Here is a 16,864-nt window from a genome sequence, read left to right as displayed (position 1 = left end):
CAGGTTGCCACCAAGGACACGGCACGAGGGCCAGGAGAGGCTGAGGGGCTGCCCCAGAGCCCAGGAGACTCGGGGAGGCGGGGGGGTGGATCCTGGACCAGAGACTGGCTGATTGTGAAATCCAGGCGGCCTGTGAGGGGGCAAACTTTGTGCAAGACGTGGCCCCCGGGGAAGCTGGGGCGGCACATCCGGGAATTCTGCGGACTGCTGTAAGCGTGAAATGATTTCAAAATGAAAAGCTTAAAAACTTTCTTTTTGGCCCCCAAATTCCGTGAGCTCCTCTATCTATGCTTCTGTAGGTTTAAGTTTTTCATAATAATGAGTCAGTTATAAATAGATACATAAATAAATGTCTCCCCGGCACCAGGGTCTCCCCCTGCCCCCTCCCGTGTCGGGCAGCATCCCTGGTCCCAGCCACTGCATGCCAGGAGCTCCCCAGTCGTGATGACCACAGGTGTCCCTGGGGGAGGAATCGCCCCAGGTGAGAGCTCTGCCTTAGAGGGAAGAGTGAATCCCCCAGACAAAGTGAGGGCCGGGAGATGAAACTGTGGGTCTCAGGAGGCGCAGGGCTCTGAGACCCTCACCCCCTTTTCTGTCCCGCTGAGTGGGACTCATCCCACCCCTGCACACGTCGGCCACATCTCACCTTGCTGGGGCTACAGGGACCCTCTGGGGGCAGGCAGTGCCCCCTTGGGGGTGTGGAAGCTGGGGTGTGTGTCACTGTGAGGGCTGTGGCCACAAGCCCCCTTGTCCAGAGGACCCCCAGCATGGGGTGGGTGGGAGCCAGCTTCCTACATCTCTTGGGGTGCCGGGACCCCGAGCATGAGCCTGAAGCCCCTGCAGGCTTCCTGGGGTGCAGCTTTGACCCCCAAGCTCCCGAGCCCTCGAGCTGGAAGGAGGAAGTGGGGACGCCCAGCCCGGGTATGGGGCAACCCTAATGGCCTCTCTGAATTGGGGCTATAAGAGGGGGCAGGCAGGCAGGGGGCACGGCCCAACCATGACCCGAAGCTGCAGACCCTCCAGGCCTGCCCTCACCCCAGTGCTGTTGGCTGTGCTGCTGGGTGGTGAGTGGGGCCCAAGTCCGTCCGTCCGTCCGTCCGTCTGCCTGTCCCACGCCCTCACGGCTCAGATGGGGAAAGTGAAGCAGGACCCGGCTCGACTGGCTGCTTGGGATGAATGCCTCAAGGGGAGGGGAGGAGGAGAGAAAGGGGGGGCCTGGGATATGCAGCTCTGTTTCCGCATCTGTAAAATGGGCAAAACCTAGTGCCTCCTGCCCAGGGAGGTGTCCTAGGGACTCAATATAACCAGAATCCCTGGACAGCACCTGGCACCCAGCAAGCACTCAGTAAGTAAGTGTGCACGCACGAACGAATGTGTCACTGGGTGAATGACGCACGTGTCAGAGGAAAAACCGGAGTGAGGGAACCCCTCCGCCCTCATCCTGATGAGGCTTTTTCATGCCTCAGTTTGTCCATCTGCAAGACGGGTCATCTTGCCAGCTTCTTCCCCCTCCTGACCTTCAGGACTGGGCGCCGCTGCTTCCTGGGAGCCTTCAGAAATAATAATGACAATGACCACCGGGATCTCCCCAGCGCTAACTGTCCCGGGCCCAGGCCTCTTCCCTCCACAGCCCCCAGCCCCCCTGTGCTGCTATGGGACCCCCAGTTTGCACATGGGGAAACGGAGGCTCTGAGGGGTCCCAGGCCTGGTGGAGGCCACACAGTGGCTCTGCCCTCGTCCCCCGACCCCCGTCTGGGCTCCCTGGGCGGGGGATGGGGCGGTGGGGTGGGGTCGGTCTCCCGTCCAGGGAGCCGTGGAGGGCGTTAGGCAAGGCGACGGCCGCTGACCCCCGGCGTCCCCAGGTGCAGCCCGGGCCGTGGAGATAGTGGGCGGGCGGGAAGCCCAGCCCCACTCGCGCCCCTACATGGCGTCGCTGCAGCTGTTCCCCAGCAACCACTTCTGCGGGGGGACCTTGATCCACCCGCGCTTCGTGCTGACCGCAGCCCACTGCCTGAGCAACTTGTGAGTGAGTGCGCCTGCGCGGTGCGGGCCTGCCTGGGGAGGGGGCGGTGCTCCGAGGGAGGGGGCGCGGGGCTGCCCCGGGGGTCCGAGGGGGCGAGGCACGGCCTGCCTCCGCTTGCCTGGTCTCAGCCCCTCCGTCTATCGGCCCAACCCTCTCATCCCAAACTAGGCGCGCACCTGCCCTGCTCCCCAGCCCGACGTGACCCCCTGATACCCCAGGAGGATTAGCTCAAGCCAGGGGTTCAACCCTCGGGGGCAAGATGCAGACGGGGGGGGGTCTCCTGGGACGGTGGGCAGTCTCCGAGGGGCTGCACCCTGGGCCTCAGGACGGGGGTGGGGGGCACGTGGGGGGGGGGGGGTCGGGGTCCCAGCGATGAACGCCCTGACCCTCAGGAACCCGTTGCGGGTGAGCGTGGTGCTCGGGGCCCACCGCCTGCAGACCTCCGAGCCCACCGAGCAGAGGTTCGGCATCAGCCGCCTGTTTGAGAACAATTACGACCCACAGGAGAAGCTGAACGACGTCCTCCTCCTGCAGGTGGGTGGGCGGGGCCAGCAGGGCCCAGGGACCCCTGTTCATTCATTTTCCAGCACCTACTGTACAGGAGCCCCGGCGGGCGTGGGACACGGCCTGGTGGGGAGAGAGCCAGTCACCACCTTCTGAGCACGCGGGATGCCCCCATGCCCCGCCCCCAGCCTTTGCCCGGCTGCGTCCCCTCCCTGCTCCCTGCGCTGTTCCCAGATACCCTCAGCCTTGGCACCAGCCTCCCCTCCTCAGGGAAGCCTCCCCTCACCCTACTTGAGTGACAGCCACCCCTCCCCCATACACTGTTCATCACTGGGCTATGTTTCCCTTGACTGTGCCACCTGCCATTCTCTTCTTGGCCCCTCCCAGCCCCAAAGATCAGCTCCCAGAAGGCAGAGGTAGGATCCCCAGGGCTTAGCCCAGGATCAAGCATACAGTTGGTGCTCAATAAGTGCTTTGTAAGTGAATGAATGCAACAGTGACCAATGCTGCAAAGGGGAGTCTCTTGGCCTCGGGGAATGTGAAACTGAGCCCTGGCAGGTTTGGAGGGGGATCAGGGCAGCCTCCCTGGAGGAGGCGACCCCTGAGGTAGAGCCAGGCGGAGGGAACAGCATGTGCAAAGGCCTGAAGGAGGCACTTTGAGATAATCGTCCATGGGTGGCTGCGGGTCCTGGAGACTCACTGCCCACCAACCGCCCTCTGCCCCAGCTGGACCGCCCGGCCACCCTCAACGCCCAGGTTGCAGTGGCCCAGCTCCCTCAGCAGAACCAGCTGCTGCCCCATGGCACCCAGTGCCTGGCCATGGGCTGGGGCCGCCTGGGCACCTTTGAGCCACCGTCCCAGGTCCTGCAGGAGCTCAACGTCACCGTGGTCACTTTCCTGTGCCAGCCACAGAACGTGTGCACCTTTGTGCCCCAACGCAGCGCTGGCATCTGTTTTGTATGTACTGGGGGCTGCAGCTCAGTGGCTGCAGGGACAGCCGGGAGAGGGAGGGAGGGCAGGCAGGCGGGTGCCTCTGTCACACCATCTGGAAGGTGAGCACACCCATCGTGAGGGGGTGACGGGGCCTTCATGGGTCTGGGGGCTTTTCCACCCCGCAGCCCACCTTGGGTGGGTGCCCTAGCCCCACTCCGGGGGCCACACCCAGAATTCTGGGGTCCAGGTATATAGCAGGGGGCCAATAAATGTCCGCTCTCCTCCAGAGGGGCCTCCCCTCCCTGTCTCACCCACATACTTTAAAGAAAATTCTAGGCTGGAAACATCTCACCCCTACGTGGCCCCTTCCCCTGAGGTAGCCTCGTCTGGCTGCTGGCCTGGCCTGAGTGACTGACCGACCTGCCCCCTCCCCAGGGGGACTCGGGCGGCCCCTTGGTCTGCGACGGTGTCATCCAGGGCGTGGACTCCTTTGTGATCCGGGGATGCGCCACCAACCAGTACCCCGACTTCTTTGCTCGCGTCTCCCTCTACGTAGACTGGATCCGCTCGGTGCTGAGCAACGCGGGGGGTGAGGACAGCCCCTGAGCACCCCCGGGCACTGAGGCCATGCTGTGGACAGACGCGGCGGGTCTGCTTCTGCGCCCGTGCCCCCCTTCCTGCCCCCCCGGCTCTTGGGAGCCAGGCAGACCCACGGTGCGTCAATAAAAGCTGAACCATCCCCCTGGCTCCTGTGTGTCCTTCCCACGGGGAGATGTGGGGGAGAGTGGCCCAGGGTCCTCAGCGTCCAAGTCCCCAAACCCCGAGCTCGGGGTGGGGGTGGGAACAGAGGCCTGGAAGTCGGAGGAGGGCGCATGTCACAGCGGATCCCACTCCCCAGATGCCCGCAGATGTGGGTTCTAACCCAGCCCCGCCAGTGTGACCCGGGGCAAGTTGCCGCCCCTCTCTGTGCCTCAGTTTCCTCATCTGGAAAACGGACTCACTCCAGACATTTCCCAAGTGTCCAAGGAGCCCTACCCTGGCCCTCAGGGCTAGGGGTGTCCTGTCCAGTTCTGTGTCTCCCAGCTCCGGGGCCACTTGAGGACCAAGCTCTCATAACATGGGGTGCCCAGGGCCTGTGGGGCTCCTGACCAGTCAGGGGCAGGCAGAAGGGCTATTAGGGAGGCTTCTTGAAGGAGGCAGCAATGCCTGAATACGAACAAAAGGAGAAGTGTCGCCAGGCAAGGCACAGACAGTGTAAGGGCCCTGTATCAGGACAAGCTTGGGGGTGTGAGGAACAGCAAGGCATGACGTGTGGGGGAAGGAGAGCAGGTCAGGGAGGGGGCAGGGCTGGAGCATGCAGGGCCACAGAATGAACTGGGGTCTAGAGGAGAGGCCTGAGGCCAGGCAGAGGTAGGGGTCACTGGCCAGCCGTGGAGAGGGCACGTGGCCATGGCAATGAGGCAGTGGAGGCTCAGAGAGAGGGGCCAACCAGCTCACCGGACACACCAGAGTTGGAAGGCAGCTCTTTTGTTATTGATTTACTCTGCCGCCATCTGGTGGCAGCATGCGAATTCAAGCTGGAGCCAGAACCCCCAGGGCTGCCCCCTTTTTAACTGTTTCACACCTCAGCCGACCACCCAGGGGAGGAGATGAGACTGGTTTTCCGCTTCAGCAGGAGCAAGGGTGTGCTGAGACCTGGGACAAAGCCGAAATCCTGGCAAACGCACGCTGATAAGTGTTGTGGGAACGCAGGGAATTTTCCGCATTTCCCACGGGCCAGCGGCAGGGAAGTGGTTTCTATAAAAAGCCCAGAGGGATTTTGGTGCCCAGCACTGGGGGTAAATGAGGTTTGCTGGAGGGAATGTTGGATTGAGCCCATTGATGGGAACAGAAAGACCCAGAAAAAAACAGCCCCAGGTGTTTTCTACTTTCTTTTTTTAAACTTTTTTTTTTTTTGGCTGCCTTGGGCCTTTGTTGCTGCGCGCGGGCTTTCTCTAGTTGCCGAGCGGGGGCTACTCTTCGTTGGGGTGCGCGGGCTTCTCACTGCGGTGGCTTCTCTTGTGGAGCACAGGCTCTAGGCGCACAGGCTCAGTAGTTGTGGCTCACGGGCTTCAGTAGTTGTGGCTCACGGGCTCTAGAGCGCAGGCTCAGTAGTTGTGGCGCACGGGCTTAGTTGTTCCGCGGCATGTGGGATCTTCCCAGATCAGGGCTCGAACCCGTGTCCCCTGCACTGGCAGGCGGATTCTTAACCATTGCGCCACCAGGGAAGCCCGTTTTTTATTTTCTATGAGCTTGTGTACATGTGTGTGTGACAGAGGAAAGTTCTGCACAGCAAAGATCAGATCCAAGAAGGGGAGGTGAGGCTGGGGGATATAGGGGCCTGGGTTGATTTGCTGGAGGTTGGCCGGGGTTGTTGAGATTCAGGGGACAGACCCACAGGAATCATAAACAGGATGTTGGGCAGATACGACCTGGGGGACCTCGGGGAGAGCAGGGCGGCTCCCAACAGCGCAGGGGTCCCCCAGCCTCCAGCCGTGGGAAGGACACGCAAAGCATCATTTTCCTGTTGCGGTGTGACAGGGATCAAGCGAGAGACTCCCCGTGGCATCACGGCTCTGATTGTGAATCAGAATTCCCCCAGATGCCCAGCCCTGCTCCCCAAGCCAATCACCACCGTGCCCTTCGGGAGCCGGTTAATGGTTAACAAGCCCTCAAGGACGGCACTTTCTCATCTGAGAACTTTACAAAAGTTCATTCATTTAATCCTCGGGATTAAATGTGAGATGGGAGCCTATAACTTCCATTTTACAGACGAGGAAACTGAGGCATGGAGGGGTTACATCCATAGCCTGAAGTCATAGTGGGCAAGTGGCCACTCCAGGATCTGAACCCAGAGTCCACAAGCTTAGCCCCCATGACCTGCGAGGAATCAGCATACAGGTGGTGCTCAATATAGATGCAGCTTTTGTTTAAATCCGGTCTCCCTGCCTGAGGCATGGTCTCCTCCATTCTTCCCACCCCCACTGGAAACAGTGTTGTGTATACAGCAGGTGCTTACCAAGTGCTCTATGGTAACTTTAACTCAACAGGGTGGGGACCCCACTGAGAGGGGAGAGATGGGGGTTTGCTTGCCTGTGGCCACAGACCAGGGAGGAGCCCAGGGACAAACTGGACTCCAGCCCCAGCCCACCTCTGGGTGTCCCTGAGGGCCCCCGCCCGCCTGTTCCTGCAGATGGATCCGTTGGTTCCCTCCCCTGAACCCTGCTCCGAGCCAGGGGAACGTTGCTTCTTGCGACAGCCTTGGCTACGGCCGTTGCAGCTGGAACAGCCTGGGACAGGGCTGGGGGGTGGGGAGTGGGAAGGTGAACGGGGGCCACGGGGCTGGGAACTGGCCCTGGTGGACCCCATCTCCATTGTTCGGCTTGAGTTCTTCCAAGGTCCAGGCTGAAGTTCTCAAACTTGGTTGGAGATCCATGGTCCAGCCTCCAGGCCTGGGCGGGAATTTTTTCCTCTGCCTCAGGCTGGAAGGGGGTTCAGAGAAGCTCAGAGGGGTGCGGGTGGGGTGGGGGTGGGAGGGATTCCTTCCCAGAACCTCTGAGGGCCCCCAGAGACTGACCAGGTCCCAGGTGGGAGTGAGTTCCCCGTTAGGAGCAACAACCAAAGAGAGGTTGGAAGTCCGGGCTCCAAGAGGGAGATCCAAGGCTGAGGAATAGGCACCAAGTCTCCCTCCAGCTGTGCATTGTGGGCACCTGGGTTCAAAGCCCGGTTCCCCCACCATGTCACTGGGTAGGCAGCTCATGGGGGGGCCCCTGCCACGCCTCCCAAATGTCAGGACAGGGCTGCGTGCAGGTGGTTGCCGTTGCCCTGGGTAAACTGAGGCACGTGGGCGTCCCAGCCAACTCCTCTGGGCCGGGGTGGCCAGATTTAGCAAAAATACAGTATGCCCAGCCAACTTTGAATGTCGGATAAACAAAGACTAACTTTGTACGTAAGTACATCCTGTGCTTATACTTGGGATATACTTATGCTTAAAAAAAAAAGTTTATCTGATGTTCCAATTTAATTGTGCATCCTGAGTTTGATCTGGGGACCCTCCTGGAGCCAGCCCCGCCCCTTGCACACATCCTCTCCCCGCTGTTCTTCCCATCACCCCTTCATCCCCCACGTCCCAGGATGGGGAGAGGAAGCGGGGGCACCAGGCCCCCCCACGGGCAACTGCAACGGCCTCCGGCCATGGGGGCTATAAGAGGGGCAGGTGGGCACAAAGGGCAGAGACGCCAGAGCTCCCGCCCAACCATGATCCAAAGCTGCAGACCCTCCAGCCCTGCCCTGGCCGCTGTCCTGTTGGCCGTGCTGCTGGGCGGTGAGCGGAGCCCGGGTCTGTCCCTGGGGTCCATTCCTGCCTCTCCACCTGCTGGGGACCCTCCCGGCCCCCTCATCCTCATGGGGAGTGACAGCTGGGATAAGGAGGACGCTGAGGTCCTGAGTGGTGAGGTCTGAACAGCGGGGTCTCTGGGGACTCCCAGCGGGTGAAGTCCAGATCTAGCTGCGCCCTGGCAGGGGGACCGTGCAGGCCCCCTCCCCTCTCTGGGCGACAAGCACGCCAAGAACCCGACCCGGTGGGGTCCTGGGAGAGGAGCGGTTCCCGGGCTGGGGCGGGGCTCCTCCGCGCCGCTCACCGCCGCCACCGCCCTTGCCCCCAGGCCCCGCGCTGGCCTCGGAGATCGTGGGGGGCCGGCCGGCCAGGCCGCACGCGTGGCCCTTCATGGCGTCCCTGCAGAGGCGCGGACACCACTTCTGCGGCGCCGCCCTGATCGCGCGGAACTTCGTGCTGTCGGCCGCGCACTGTCTGAGCGACCTGTGAGTGTCCCCGCGCGTCCCCATCTCGGGTTCCAGTCCGCCCGCCGCGCGAGGGTCGCGCGGGCCGTGCTGCGGGCCCGGGGTGGGGCCTTCCGGCGAAGGCGCGAGGGTCTGCAGGTCCTCCTGCGCTCGGGCGGGGTCTCCCCGCCGCTCCCGACCCCGGGGGCGCCCCAATCACCTCCTGTCCCCCCGCCCCAGGAACTTCCGGTCGGTGCGCGTGGTGCTGGGGGCACATAACCTGCGGCGGCGAGAGCGGACCCGGCAGACGTTCAGGGTCCAGCGGGTCTTTGAAAACGGCTTCAACCCCTTGAGCCTGAAGAACGACATCACGGTTCTCCAGGTGCGCGGCCGGGGGCGAGGCAGGAAGGGCAGGTGCAAAGGCCCGCGGGAGGCTTGGGGAGGGCGGGGGAGGGGCAGGAGCCTGGGGGACAAGGCTGGCGGGCGCAGACCTGGTGTCGTCCCCATCTCTGTGTGCCTCAGTCTCCCCCTCTGTAAAACAGAGAAATACTCCCCCCCCTCACTCCCGCCGTGCAGGGCTGTCAGAGATTAGATGAGGTGACAGAGAGAAAGGTATTTTTGTGCCCGCTGGTGGAGGGCAGGGACAGTCTCCCTCTTTGCCAAATGGGGCAAAATTCCCCACATTCGAGCCAGTGGGAGACTGGAAGGAGAAACCTGCCTTTCCCCTCTGTTTGCCCAGCTATGATTATTCTCAGGGAATGTTCTAGAAGAAGGGTTTTATGGTCGTTGCTGTGGCCCATAGTTTGCTTTATTACCTACTGTTTATTGCACTCAAGACAGATCCAGGGATGCCCTGAGCCACGGTGACTGCTCCCACTTTACAGACAGGGAAACTGAGGCTTGAAGTGGGAGGCACCCTGCAGGGCGGGTGTCCTGCTCTGAAACATCCCAGGACCATGGTGGAGCCTCGGTTGGGGAAACCAGGGCCCAGAGAGGCGAGGGTCGTCACTCCCCACCCTCTGTGACATGCCACTGCTCCGTCCCACCTGCTGCAGCTCAGTGGGATGGCCACCATCAACACCAACGTGCAGGTGGCCCGGCTGCCCGCCCAGGACCAAGGCGTGGGTGAAGGGGTGCAGTGTGTGGCCATGGGCTGGGGCCAGCTGGACACGAACCGGCCACCGCCCCGAGTCCTGCAGCAGCTCAACATGACCGTGGTGACAGCCCTCTGCCGCCCCTCCAACGTGTGCACCCTGGTGCCAGGCCAGCATGCTGGCATCTGCTTTGTACGTACCCCATGTCCCCTCGAGCCACCACCCCACTCCCATCCAGGCTGCAGCAACCAGGACTACAGCCAGACCCGTGGAAGGAATCCCCGACCCTGAAGGGGGTGGATGGGGGTGTGAGGGTGGGGACTGGAAGCCCAGCCTCCCGAACTTGTCTGGCTCCACAGGGGGACTCCGGCGGGCCCCTGGTCTGCAACGGGCTGGTCCATGGGATCGATTCCTTCATCCGAGGGGGCTGCGGCTCTGGGATCTTCCCAGACACCTTTGTCTCCGTTGCCAAGTTTGCAGACTGGATCAACTCCATCATCCACCTCTACGGTGACGATAACAGCCCCTCTCTCCACCCTAGGGATGCTGCAGGCAGGACCTGCTAGAAGGGGCTTCTCCTGTCACCCCACCTCACCTGCCCCTGGCCGGGCCCTTCCCATGCAGCATCATGCGGCACCTGGCACAATAAAAACATTCTGTTTTGTAGGATGTGTCTGGGTGTTTGTTGGTTGTGCAACCGAGTGTCGAAAGTCCTCAGGAGAATGTCTTGGGCATGTCACGAGTACGCTGCCACCAGGTGGCAGCTAATTCAGGGCATTGGGGTAAGAAGTCCCATCCCCACCCTCTACAAAAGGATACTGATTGCCGTTTCTGGTTTTTCCTCCTATAAAGCATAATTAAACTAATGTTGCAGGTGGCGGTAATGAAAAGCACTGTAGCAAGTGTTCATGAGTGCTTACAAGGCATAGAAATCATTCTGAGTCTTTGCAAGTATTCACTCAACTGGTCCTCTCCACCCTCGAGGCAGGTCCTATGAGTTGCCCCACTTTACAGATGAGGAAGTGGAGGTGCAGAGAGCTGTGAAGCCACGCTCAGGAGCCTGGGTTTGAGTCCCAGCTCTGTGACTTTGGGCAACTTGCTTGCTGTCTCTGAGCCTGTTTCCCTGTGGGGAAGAGTGAGGCGCTATCTGGGAAGGACCCAGCCAGGGGTTGGGGTCCCAGGCCAGCCTTGGCCTCACTGGGTGGGGAGACAATCCCTCCCCCACCTCCCCAGCCTTCTGCCTTGGCAGGGGTCGGGGGGCAAAGCCGATCAGATGTTTTACAAGGAAACACCCAGCCCCGAAGGAGTCACAGCCCTGGGGGAGACGACCAGCCTGTACCCCTCTTCTGCCTCTGAGCCTGAGAAGGAACCTCCTGGGGCCACAGGTGGGGACCACAACACATGTGGCCTCTGCCATCACTCGGCTCACAGTCTGATGGTGGGGGAAACAATCACCCAAGCAAGCAAATGAGAGAAGTAACATCAGGCAACACCCCTTACCCCACCCCGGACCTCACACCAGGGGGCCAGGATAAATCTCTCCTTCTCTGTCCCCTCGTGCCAAATCCTCAAATACCCCATCCCTGCAGCACCCCCCCCCCGGGGGTCCCACCTCAAGGTCGTTACGTTTGCTGTTCCCTCTGCCTGCCAGCTCTTCCCGCAGGTTGTCACCGGGGCACACCTCCCCCCAAGTGCCAGCGGCTCAGAAAGGTGACCCACTGCCCTGCAATCACTTTTTCCACTTAATACTACACCCTGGCGGTCTTTCCATGTCAACAAAGCATCCGGGGACATGCAGGGTTATTTATTGAACCATCTTGTCTTGTTGGGTCATTTCCAAATTTTGTTGCAATTTCCAACACTCTTACTTACATAATCTGGACTCCACATGCGAATGGGCTTTCGTTTCAGAGTTTCTGATTTGAGTAAGAAAACATGTTGGGATCTAACAAATCGCATTTGCTATGTTGTTTTCTATTTTTCTTTTCACCATGAAAAGAAGTAGAGGGGAAAAGATTGTGCACTGTTCCCACTGGGAACAGCTTGAGGTCCTCCCCGCCCTTCTGGTCACACGCAGCATCTCCCCCTAGTAGGTTCATGAGATGTTGACCCACCATCCCGAACTTACAGAGGGCCACGTGACCCAGGTTCTGCTCCTCAGAACCTGCCATCCCCTGCCCACAGTGACGGTGTAGGGGCATGAGATCCAAGCTCGGCCAGTCAGAGGCAGGCTTGAGATTCTGGCTAGAGCGATGGGGAATTTGCAGAGGGGCTGACTGAGCTCCTGGGCTGAGTCTGGGGCCCCTGGAGTCACAACAGGGGAGCCTGGTGAGGAGAAAAGCTATCAAGGAGGAAAGGAGGAACCAAAGGCAGAAACCTGACCTTGTGCAGGTAACTGGATCAAGCTACACCTGAAGGTAGTCCCATGAACTTTCCACGTAATTTCCTTGTAGAAGGCTCCACCCAGTTTGCCTCGGTTTTTCTGTGACTTGTATCCAACAGTCTTTCCAGCTGCCCCATACACACCACCTTTCCAATATTCTACATGTTGGGGTATCAAACTCCAGAGCCACAGCAACAGGGACAAGGGTGTTGGATGACCTCTCCCCTACCCCCACCCGACCTCCTCTCCAAGTTGCAGGAGGAAGACAAAGAAGAGAGAAGCAGAAAATGAGGAAGTGGGTTGTTTACAAACTGTGGTTTCCAGCTGCTGTTGTGAAACTTTGGGGCTGCAAAGGCACTCTGGGGAGACGGGGCCGTGGGGTTGGGTGTAGGTCCATCCCTCTGCTCTGCCTGCTGCCAGTCCTGAGGGGCTGCTCCCCACACCGGGGCCAGCCCTGGGCCAGGCTCACAGAGGCGGGACGCACGCCCAGCAGCCTGTCTATACTCTTGGTACAAAGTCCGTGGAAGACAACCACACCCCTGGGGAGGGTGGACAGGCGGCTTCCCCTTGCCCAACTGGGCTGCTGCTCACCCGGCCGATAGGACCTGTGGGAGCGCCCGCCCCCTTCCACCCTCATAAAAGCACCCCCAGGGCCTGGCCTGGGTCAGTGTCAAGGCCACGGCAGCATCATGGCGGACCGCTCCCTGCACCTGGCGGCTCTGATCCTCCTCGGGGCGGCCGTGTGTGGTGAGTGGACCTGGGCCTGCGGTGACCGCTGGGGGCCACCAGCCTGCAGGGCGGCCAGCCAGGGGGCCTGCTCCGTCAAACAGGACTGTCCTCCAGCCCCCTAAGTGGGCAGGGAGGGGGGCAGGTTTCACGTGAACAGAAGGCTCTGAAAACCAAGGAATTCTTACAATTTTGGTGAGGTTTTTTTTTTGGGGGGGGAGGGGGCCGGGCTGTGCAGCTTGTGGGATCTTAGTTCACCCACCAGGGATTGAACCCGTGCACTCGGCAGTGAAAGCAACGAGTCCTAACCACTGGACCACCAGGAGGAATTCTCAAAACTTTGAACCTAGCTTTCCACACACTGGAAAACCGGCAGCTTGAGGGGCAAATGGCTGGCAGGGGTGCTGGGTTTGGACAGTCCGGCTTTCCTTATGTTTAAATTGAAGCCTCAGGCCCAATGTGTAGGTATGGAGTTTGCCCCAGACTCGTCACTCCCTATCATCTGTCTTCTCGGGCATTCCTCCCTGGGCCCCCCGGAGTTTGCAACTCTGTGGGGGAGGATTGTAAGGATGGAATTCCAGGTCTGAGGGGTGCTGGAGCCGCCTCGGGATAGAGATGGAATCCTAGCGGGGGGCTGCAGTCACCCCCGAAGTCCTCACGCTGACCTGACTACCTCCAGGAGCTCAGCCCCGTGGCAGGATCCTGGGCGGCCGAGAGGCCATGTCCCACTCGCGGCCCTACATGGCATCCGTGCAGGTGAAGGGCAAGCACGTGTGCGGAGGCTTCCTGGTGGCCGAGCAGTGGGTGATGAGCGCAGCGCACTGCCTGGAGGATGTGTGAGTGGCCTGGGGCAAAGGGCGGGACGGGATGGGGTGAGGTGGGGCGGGAACGTGGCTCTGATGTGGGTCCACCCCACTCCCAGGGCCGACGGGAAGGTGCAGGTGCTCCTGGGCGCGCACTCCCTGTCACAGCCGGAGCCCTCCAAGCGCCTGTACGACGTGCTACGCGCAGTGCCCCACCCGGACAGCCGGCCGGACACCATCGACCACGACCTCCTCCTGCTGCAGGTCTGCTGAGTCTAGCCCCAGTCCCCCGTGCTGCCCCGGGGCCCCCGCCCCGCCCCCGCCCCGACGCTAACATCCCCTTCCGCCCCAACCCCCAGCTCTCTGAGAAGGCCGTGCTGGGCCCCGCTGTGCAGCCCCTGCCCTGGCAGCGCGAGGACCGCGACGTGGCGGCCGGCACGCTCTGCGACGTGGCCGGCTGGGGCGTGGTCAGCCACACTGGCCGGCGGCCCGACCGCCTGCAGCACCTACTCCTGCCGGTGCTCGACCGCGCCACCTGCAACCTGCGCAAGTACCATGACGGCACCATCACCAACAGCATGATGTGCGCGGAGAGCAGCCGCCGTGACAGCTGCAAGGTGCAAGGGCGGGGCTGGGCCAGTAGAGGGGTGGGAGCCGCGACCTCGGGAGGGCGGGGCAGAGGGGGGGGGGCCGGCCTGCTGGGGGCGGAGCCAACAGAATGGGCGGGGCGCGCGGGAATACGGGAGGCGAGGCTGATGGAAAGGCCGGGTCGTGCGGGGGAGCTCGCAGAGTGCCCCCCACCAGGAGAGTGGGCGTGGCCTGAGGCAGGTGTGGGGCCTGAGATGGGAGGGTCAATGACACAGACTGGGTGGGCGTGGCTGGCCTGAGGTCCAGGCAGGGTTGGGAGGAGAGGTGGGATTTGGAAGAGGGTGCGGACGAGTTGGGGCCCGAGCTTGGAGTGGGGCAGGGTCGGAGTAGGGGGCTGCTCCACTTCCGTGGGACGGAGTTCGGACTGGAGCCCGGAGAGGGGCGGAACCGAAAGCCGGCGGAGGTGGGGCCTGAGATTGACGAGCGAGGGAACTGTTGGGACCGGCGGGCTGAGGGGGATTGCAGCAGGCGCCTGTGGAGCAGGGCCGGACGCCGAAGGGCAGGCCGGACGCCTGCGGCGGCCCTGCACCGGACCTCATGACATCGTTCCCTGCAGGGTGACTCTGGAGGCCCGCTGGTGTGCGGCGGCGTGGCCGAGGGCGTGGTCACCTCGGGCTCACGTGTTTGTGGCAACCGCAAGAAGCCCGGCATCTACACGCGCTTGGCGAGCTACGTGGCCTGGATAGACGGAGTGATGGCTGAGGGCTCAGCTGCCTGAGGAGGACCTGAGGGGCGGCGGTCACGGGGGCCCGAGCAATAAAGTCATCCACTCCTGCGCCCGGTCCGCCTTTACAGATTGCACGCTGCGTGAGGGAGTGGATGGAGGCGAGCCAGACTGAGGGGGGCGGCAGCGTCCTGGTAATGCGGTGCCAGGAGGTGACCCAAAGGCTGAGACGGCGTGCCTGGCGGAGGGATCTTCGGGGACAAAAGTCCGGAGACCCCACGCCCTTCAAGCCGGGCTGGAGCTGCCAGGAGTCGATTCACGTCTCGGCCACGCGGTGGCGCCCTTACTCTCCCCTGGAAATAGGAGAGACGCCCGGAGACCCAGGGAGGGGCACGAGTGGGGGTGGGTGTTCCCTTGGTCCTTGCTTCCCGAGCAGAAAGTGAGGGCCTGCTGTGTGCCAGACCCTGCTCTGGGCTGAGATCTAGGTACACAGAGAACTTGTGTTCTTAGGACCCGTGTCCCAAATGGGAAAACAGGCTGAGAGAGGCCGTGCGACTCTCTTGACATCACACAGAAGTTCCTGAGGTCACACACAAGCTCCTGAGCAAAGCCTGGATGGAAATGAGCCCAGAGCCACAGGGCCTGCGTTCATAGGCCATCCCCAGGTGCTGTGCGGTTCACTGAACAAAGCTGACTGGTGTCCCAGAGCAGCTCCATTGATTGGAGGCCCAGGGGACTCACTGTCCTCCTGGGTCTGTTTACCCTTTTGGGAGGTGACAGGGCAGAACCCAGGTCCTGAGGCCCTGTGCCCTCTCTCCCACTTGGACGAGGGGCCACTGAAGCCCAGCACCTACTAGGCCCCAGGTGTTAAGCCTGGTCCACAAAGGGGGTCTCTGACCTCTCTTCGGTCGAGGAGACTGAGGGTCTGAGAGGTGGTCGTGTGCGCCACCAGGGATTGGAATTGGAACCTATGGCCAGTTTTTGTTTTTCTGCTGTGGAGCGTTCATTCATATGGAAGCACTAGTTGAGTGCTTACTGTGTAGACACAGCTGAGACCCAGCCCTGCTCACAGGAACCGGGTCAAATATTCCATTGCACAGGATGGAACTCATGAGTCACCCTGAAGACGGGCCTGGGGTTCTCCTCAGCGTACTCAGGAATTTCGTGTGGAATTTAAGAAGCTGTTCACATTTAAATGAGTGGGGAAAGGGAAACATAACTGCTGGTCATTCAGCCATCACAGACTCATTCATCCCATAGGTATTTTCTGAATGAAGCGATGACACCAGGAAGTGGCCTTGAAATGATCCACTGTGGAGGTGGCAGGAGGTGGCATGGTAGGATTACCTACCAGATTTAGCAAATAAAAATACAGCATGTCCAGTTACATGGGAATTTCAGGAAAACAACAAATACTTTTTATATCTCATGTAATATTTGGGACAGATTTAGACTAAAAAATTTATTCACTGTTATCTGAAATTCAGATTTAACTGTCGTCCTGCATTTTACCTGGCTCCACTAGTGGGGGCTACAGACCAGACTAGGCTGTCCGTGTTGGTGAGCCGGGGGCCCTGAGGTCAGAGCAGGACCAGATGGAGTGGGTGGGGCGGGCAGAGGGGGAGGGGTCTGTGGGTCTCCAGGCAGGAGACATAGGCTCCATGCTTTCTACCCCATGGGGGGTTTCTGCAGTCACATGAAAACTCAGAAGTCCCTGTGACACAGCCGTCTGAGAGCCCTGTGACCCTGCAGGGCCTCTTCTAGCAATTTCCCCACAGATGCTGGTGGGAGGGGGAGGGGACAACCCTGAGCCACAGGGGAGGAGGAGCGTACAGGGAGGGTGGCCCACGTGGCCGTGCCCCCCCACTGCAGACGGCAGCCCACTTGCCATGGGGAGTCAAGGGCAGCTTCCCGCTTCTGTTTCCAGAGGATGGTGGCCTCGGCCTCCTCACCTGCAGCTGGGACCCGTGGACCTGGCTCTGAGGAGGCTGAGGGCACAGTGGACACGCAGCCCGACGGACTGACCTGCCTCTTCCTGTCACAGTAACACCTGCCCTTGTTGACCCCAGAGGGGGGGACCCGTGTGGACACATGGTGGGGGCAGGACGGGGGGCAAGGGAACATCCCCACCCACAAATCCCCTCCCAACCTGGAGGAACATTCCAGCAGGGCCCTCAGCAGGTGGCCCCCCCATGGCCCCCAGATGAGCCCGACGCTTCTGGACAGCCGGGCCCGCTTATGCCCCCTGGGCTTGTCACAGCAGTTCAC

The 16,864-nt window shown here is 61.2% G+C and overlaps 3 protein-coding genes across 4 annotated transcripts; all 3 read left to right on the top strand.

The window, feature by feature from the left end:
- The first annotated feature begins 997 nt into the window (after positions 1–997).
- On the top strand, positions 998–4,066 carry PRTN3 (proteinase 3). The gene is made up of 5 exons (XM_068535012.1): positions 998–1,064; positions 1,863–2,022; positions 2,416–2,557; positions 3,254–3,484; positions 3,896–4,066. The coding sequence occupies exons 1-5, from the start codon at positions 998–1,000 to the stop codon at positions 4,064–4,066; spliced, it is 771 nt and encodes a 256-aa protein (XP_068391113.1).
- Positions 4,067–7,236: 3,170 nt separating this feature from the next.
- On the top strand, positions 7,237–10,000 carry ELANE (elastase, neutrophil expressed). Of its 2 annotated transcripts, XM_068535079.1 has the most exons (6): positions 7,237–7,250; positions 7,774–7,823; positions 8,164–8,320; positions 8,519–8,660; positions 9,334–9,564; positions 9,732–10,000. In XM_068535079.1, exons 1-6 carry the CDS (start codon positions 7,237–7,239, stop codon positions 9,936–9,938), a joined length of 801 nt encoding a protein of 266 aa, XP_068391180.1. In that variant the 3' UTR covers positions 9,939–10,000. The 2 variants fall into 2 exon arrangements, with proteins under 2 accessions (XP_068391180.1, XP_068391179.1); XM_068535078.1 differs by lacking the exon at positions 7,237–7,250 and having other exon boundaries at positions 7,757–7,823.
- Positions 10,001–12,129: 2,129 nt separating this feature from the next.
- Positions 12,130–14,708, top strand: CFD (complement factor D). Its single transcript, XM_068535077.1, has 5 exons — positions 12,130–12,502; positions 13,161–13,317; positions 13,404–13,548; positions 13,644–13,901; positions 14,489–14,708. The coding sequence occupies exons 1-5, from the start codon at positions 12,445–12,447 to the stop codon at positions 14,648–14,650; spliced, it is 780 nt and encodes a 259-aa protein (XP_068391178.1). The 5' UTR covers positions 12,130–12,444; the 3' UTR covers positions 14,651–14,708.
- The last annotated feature ends 2,156 nt before the right edge of the window (positions 14,709–16,864 follow it).

The sequence above is a fragment of the Eschrichtius robustus genome, chromosome 2, assembly GCF_028021215.1.
Source record: "Eschrichtius robustus isolate mEscRob2 chromosome 2, mEscRob2.pri, whole genome shotgun sequence".
Lineage (NCBI taxonomy): Eukaryota > Metazoa > Chordata > Mammalia > Artiodactyla > Eschrichtiidae > Eschrichtius > Eschrichtius robustus.
Note: the sequence above shows the minus strand (reverse complement) of the source record. Positions and strands in the feature narration are given on the sequence as shown.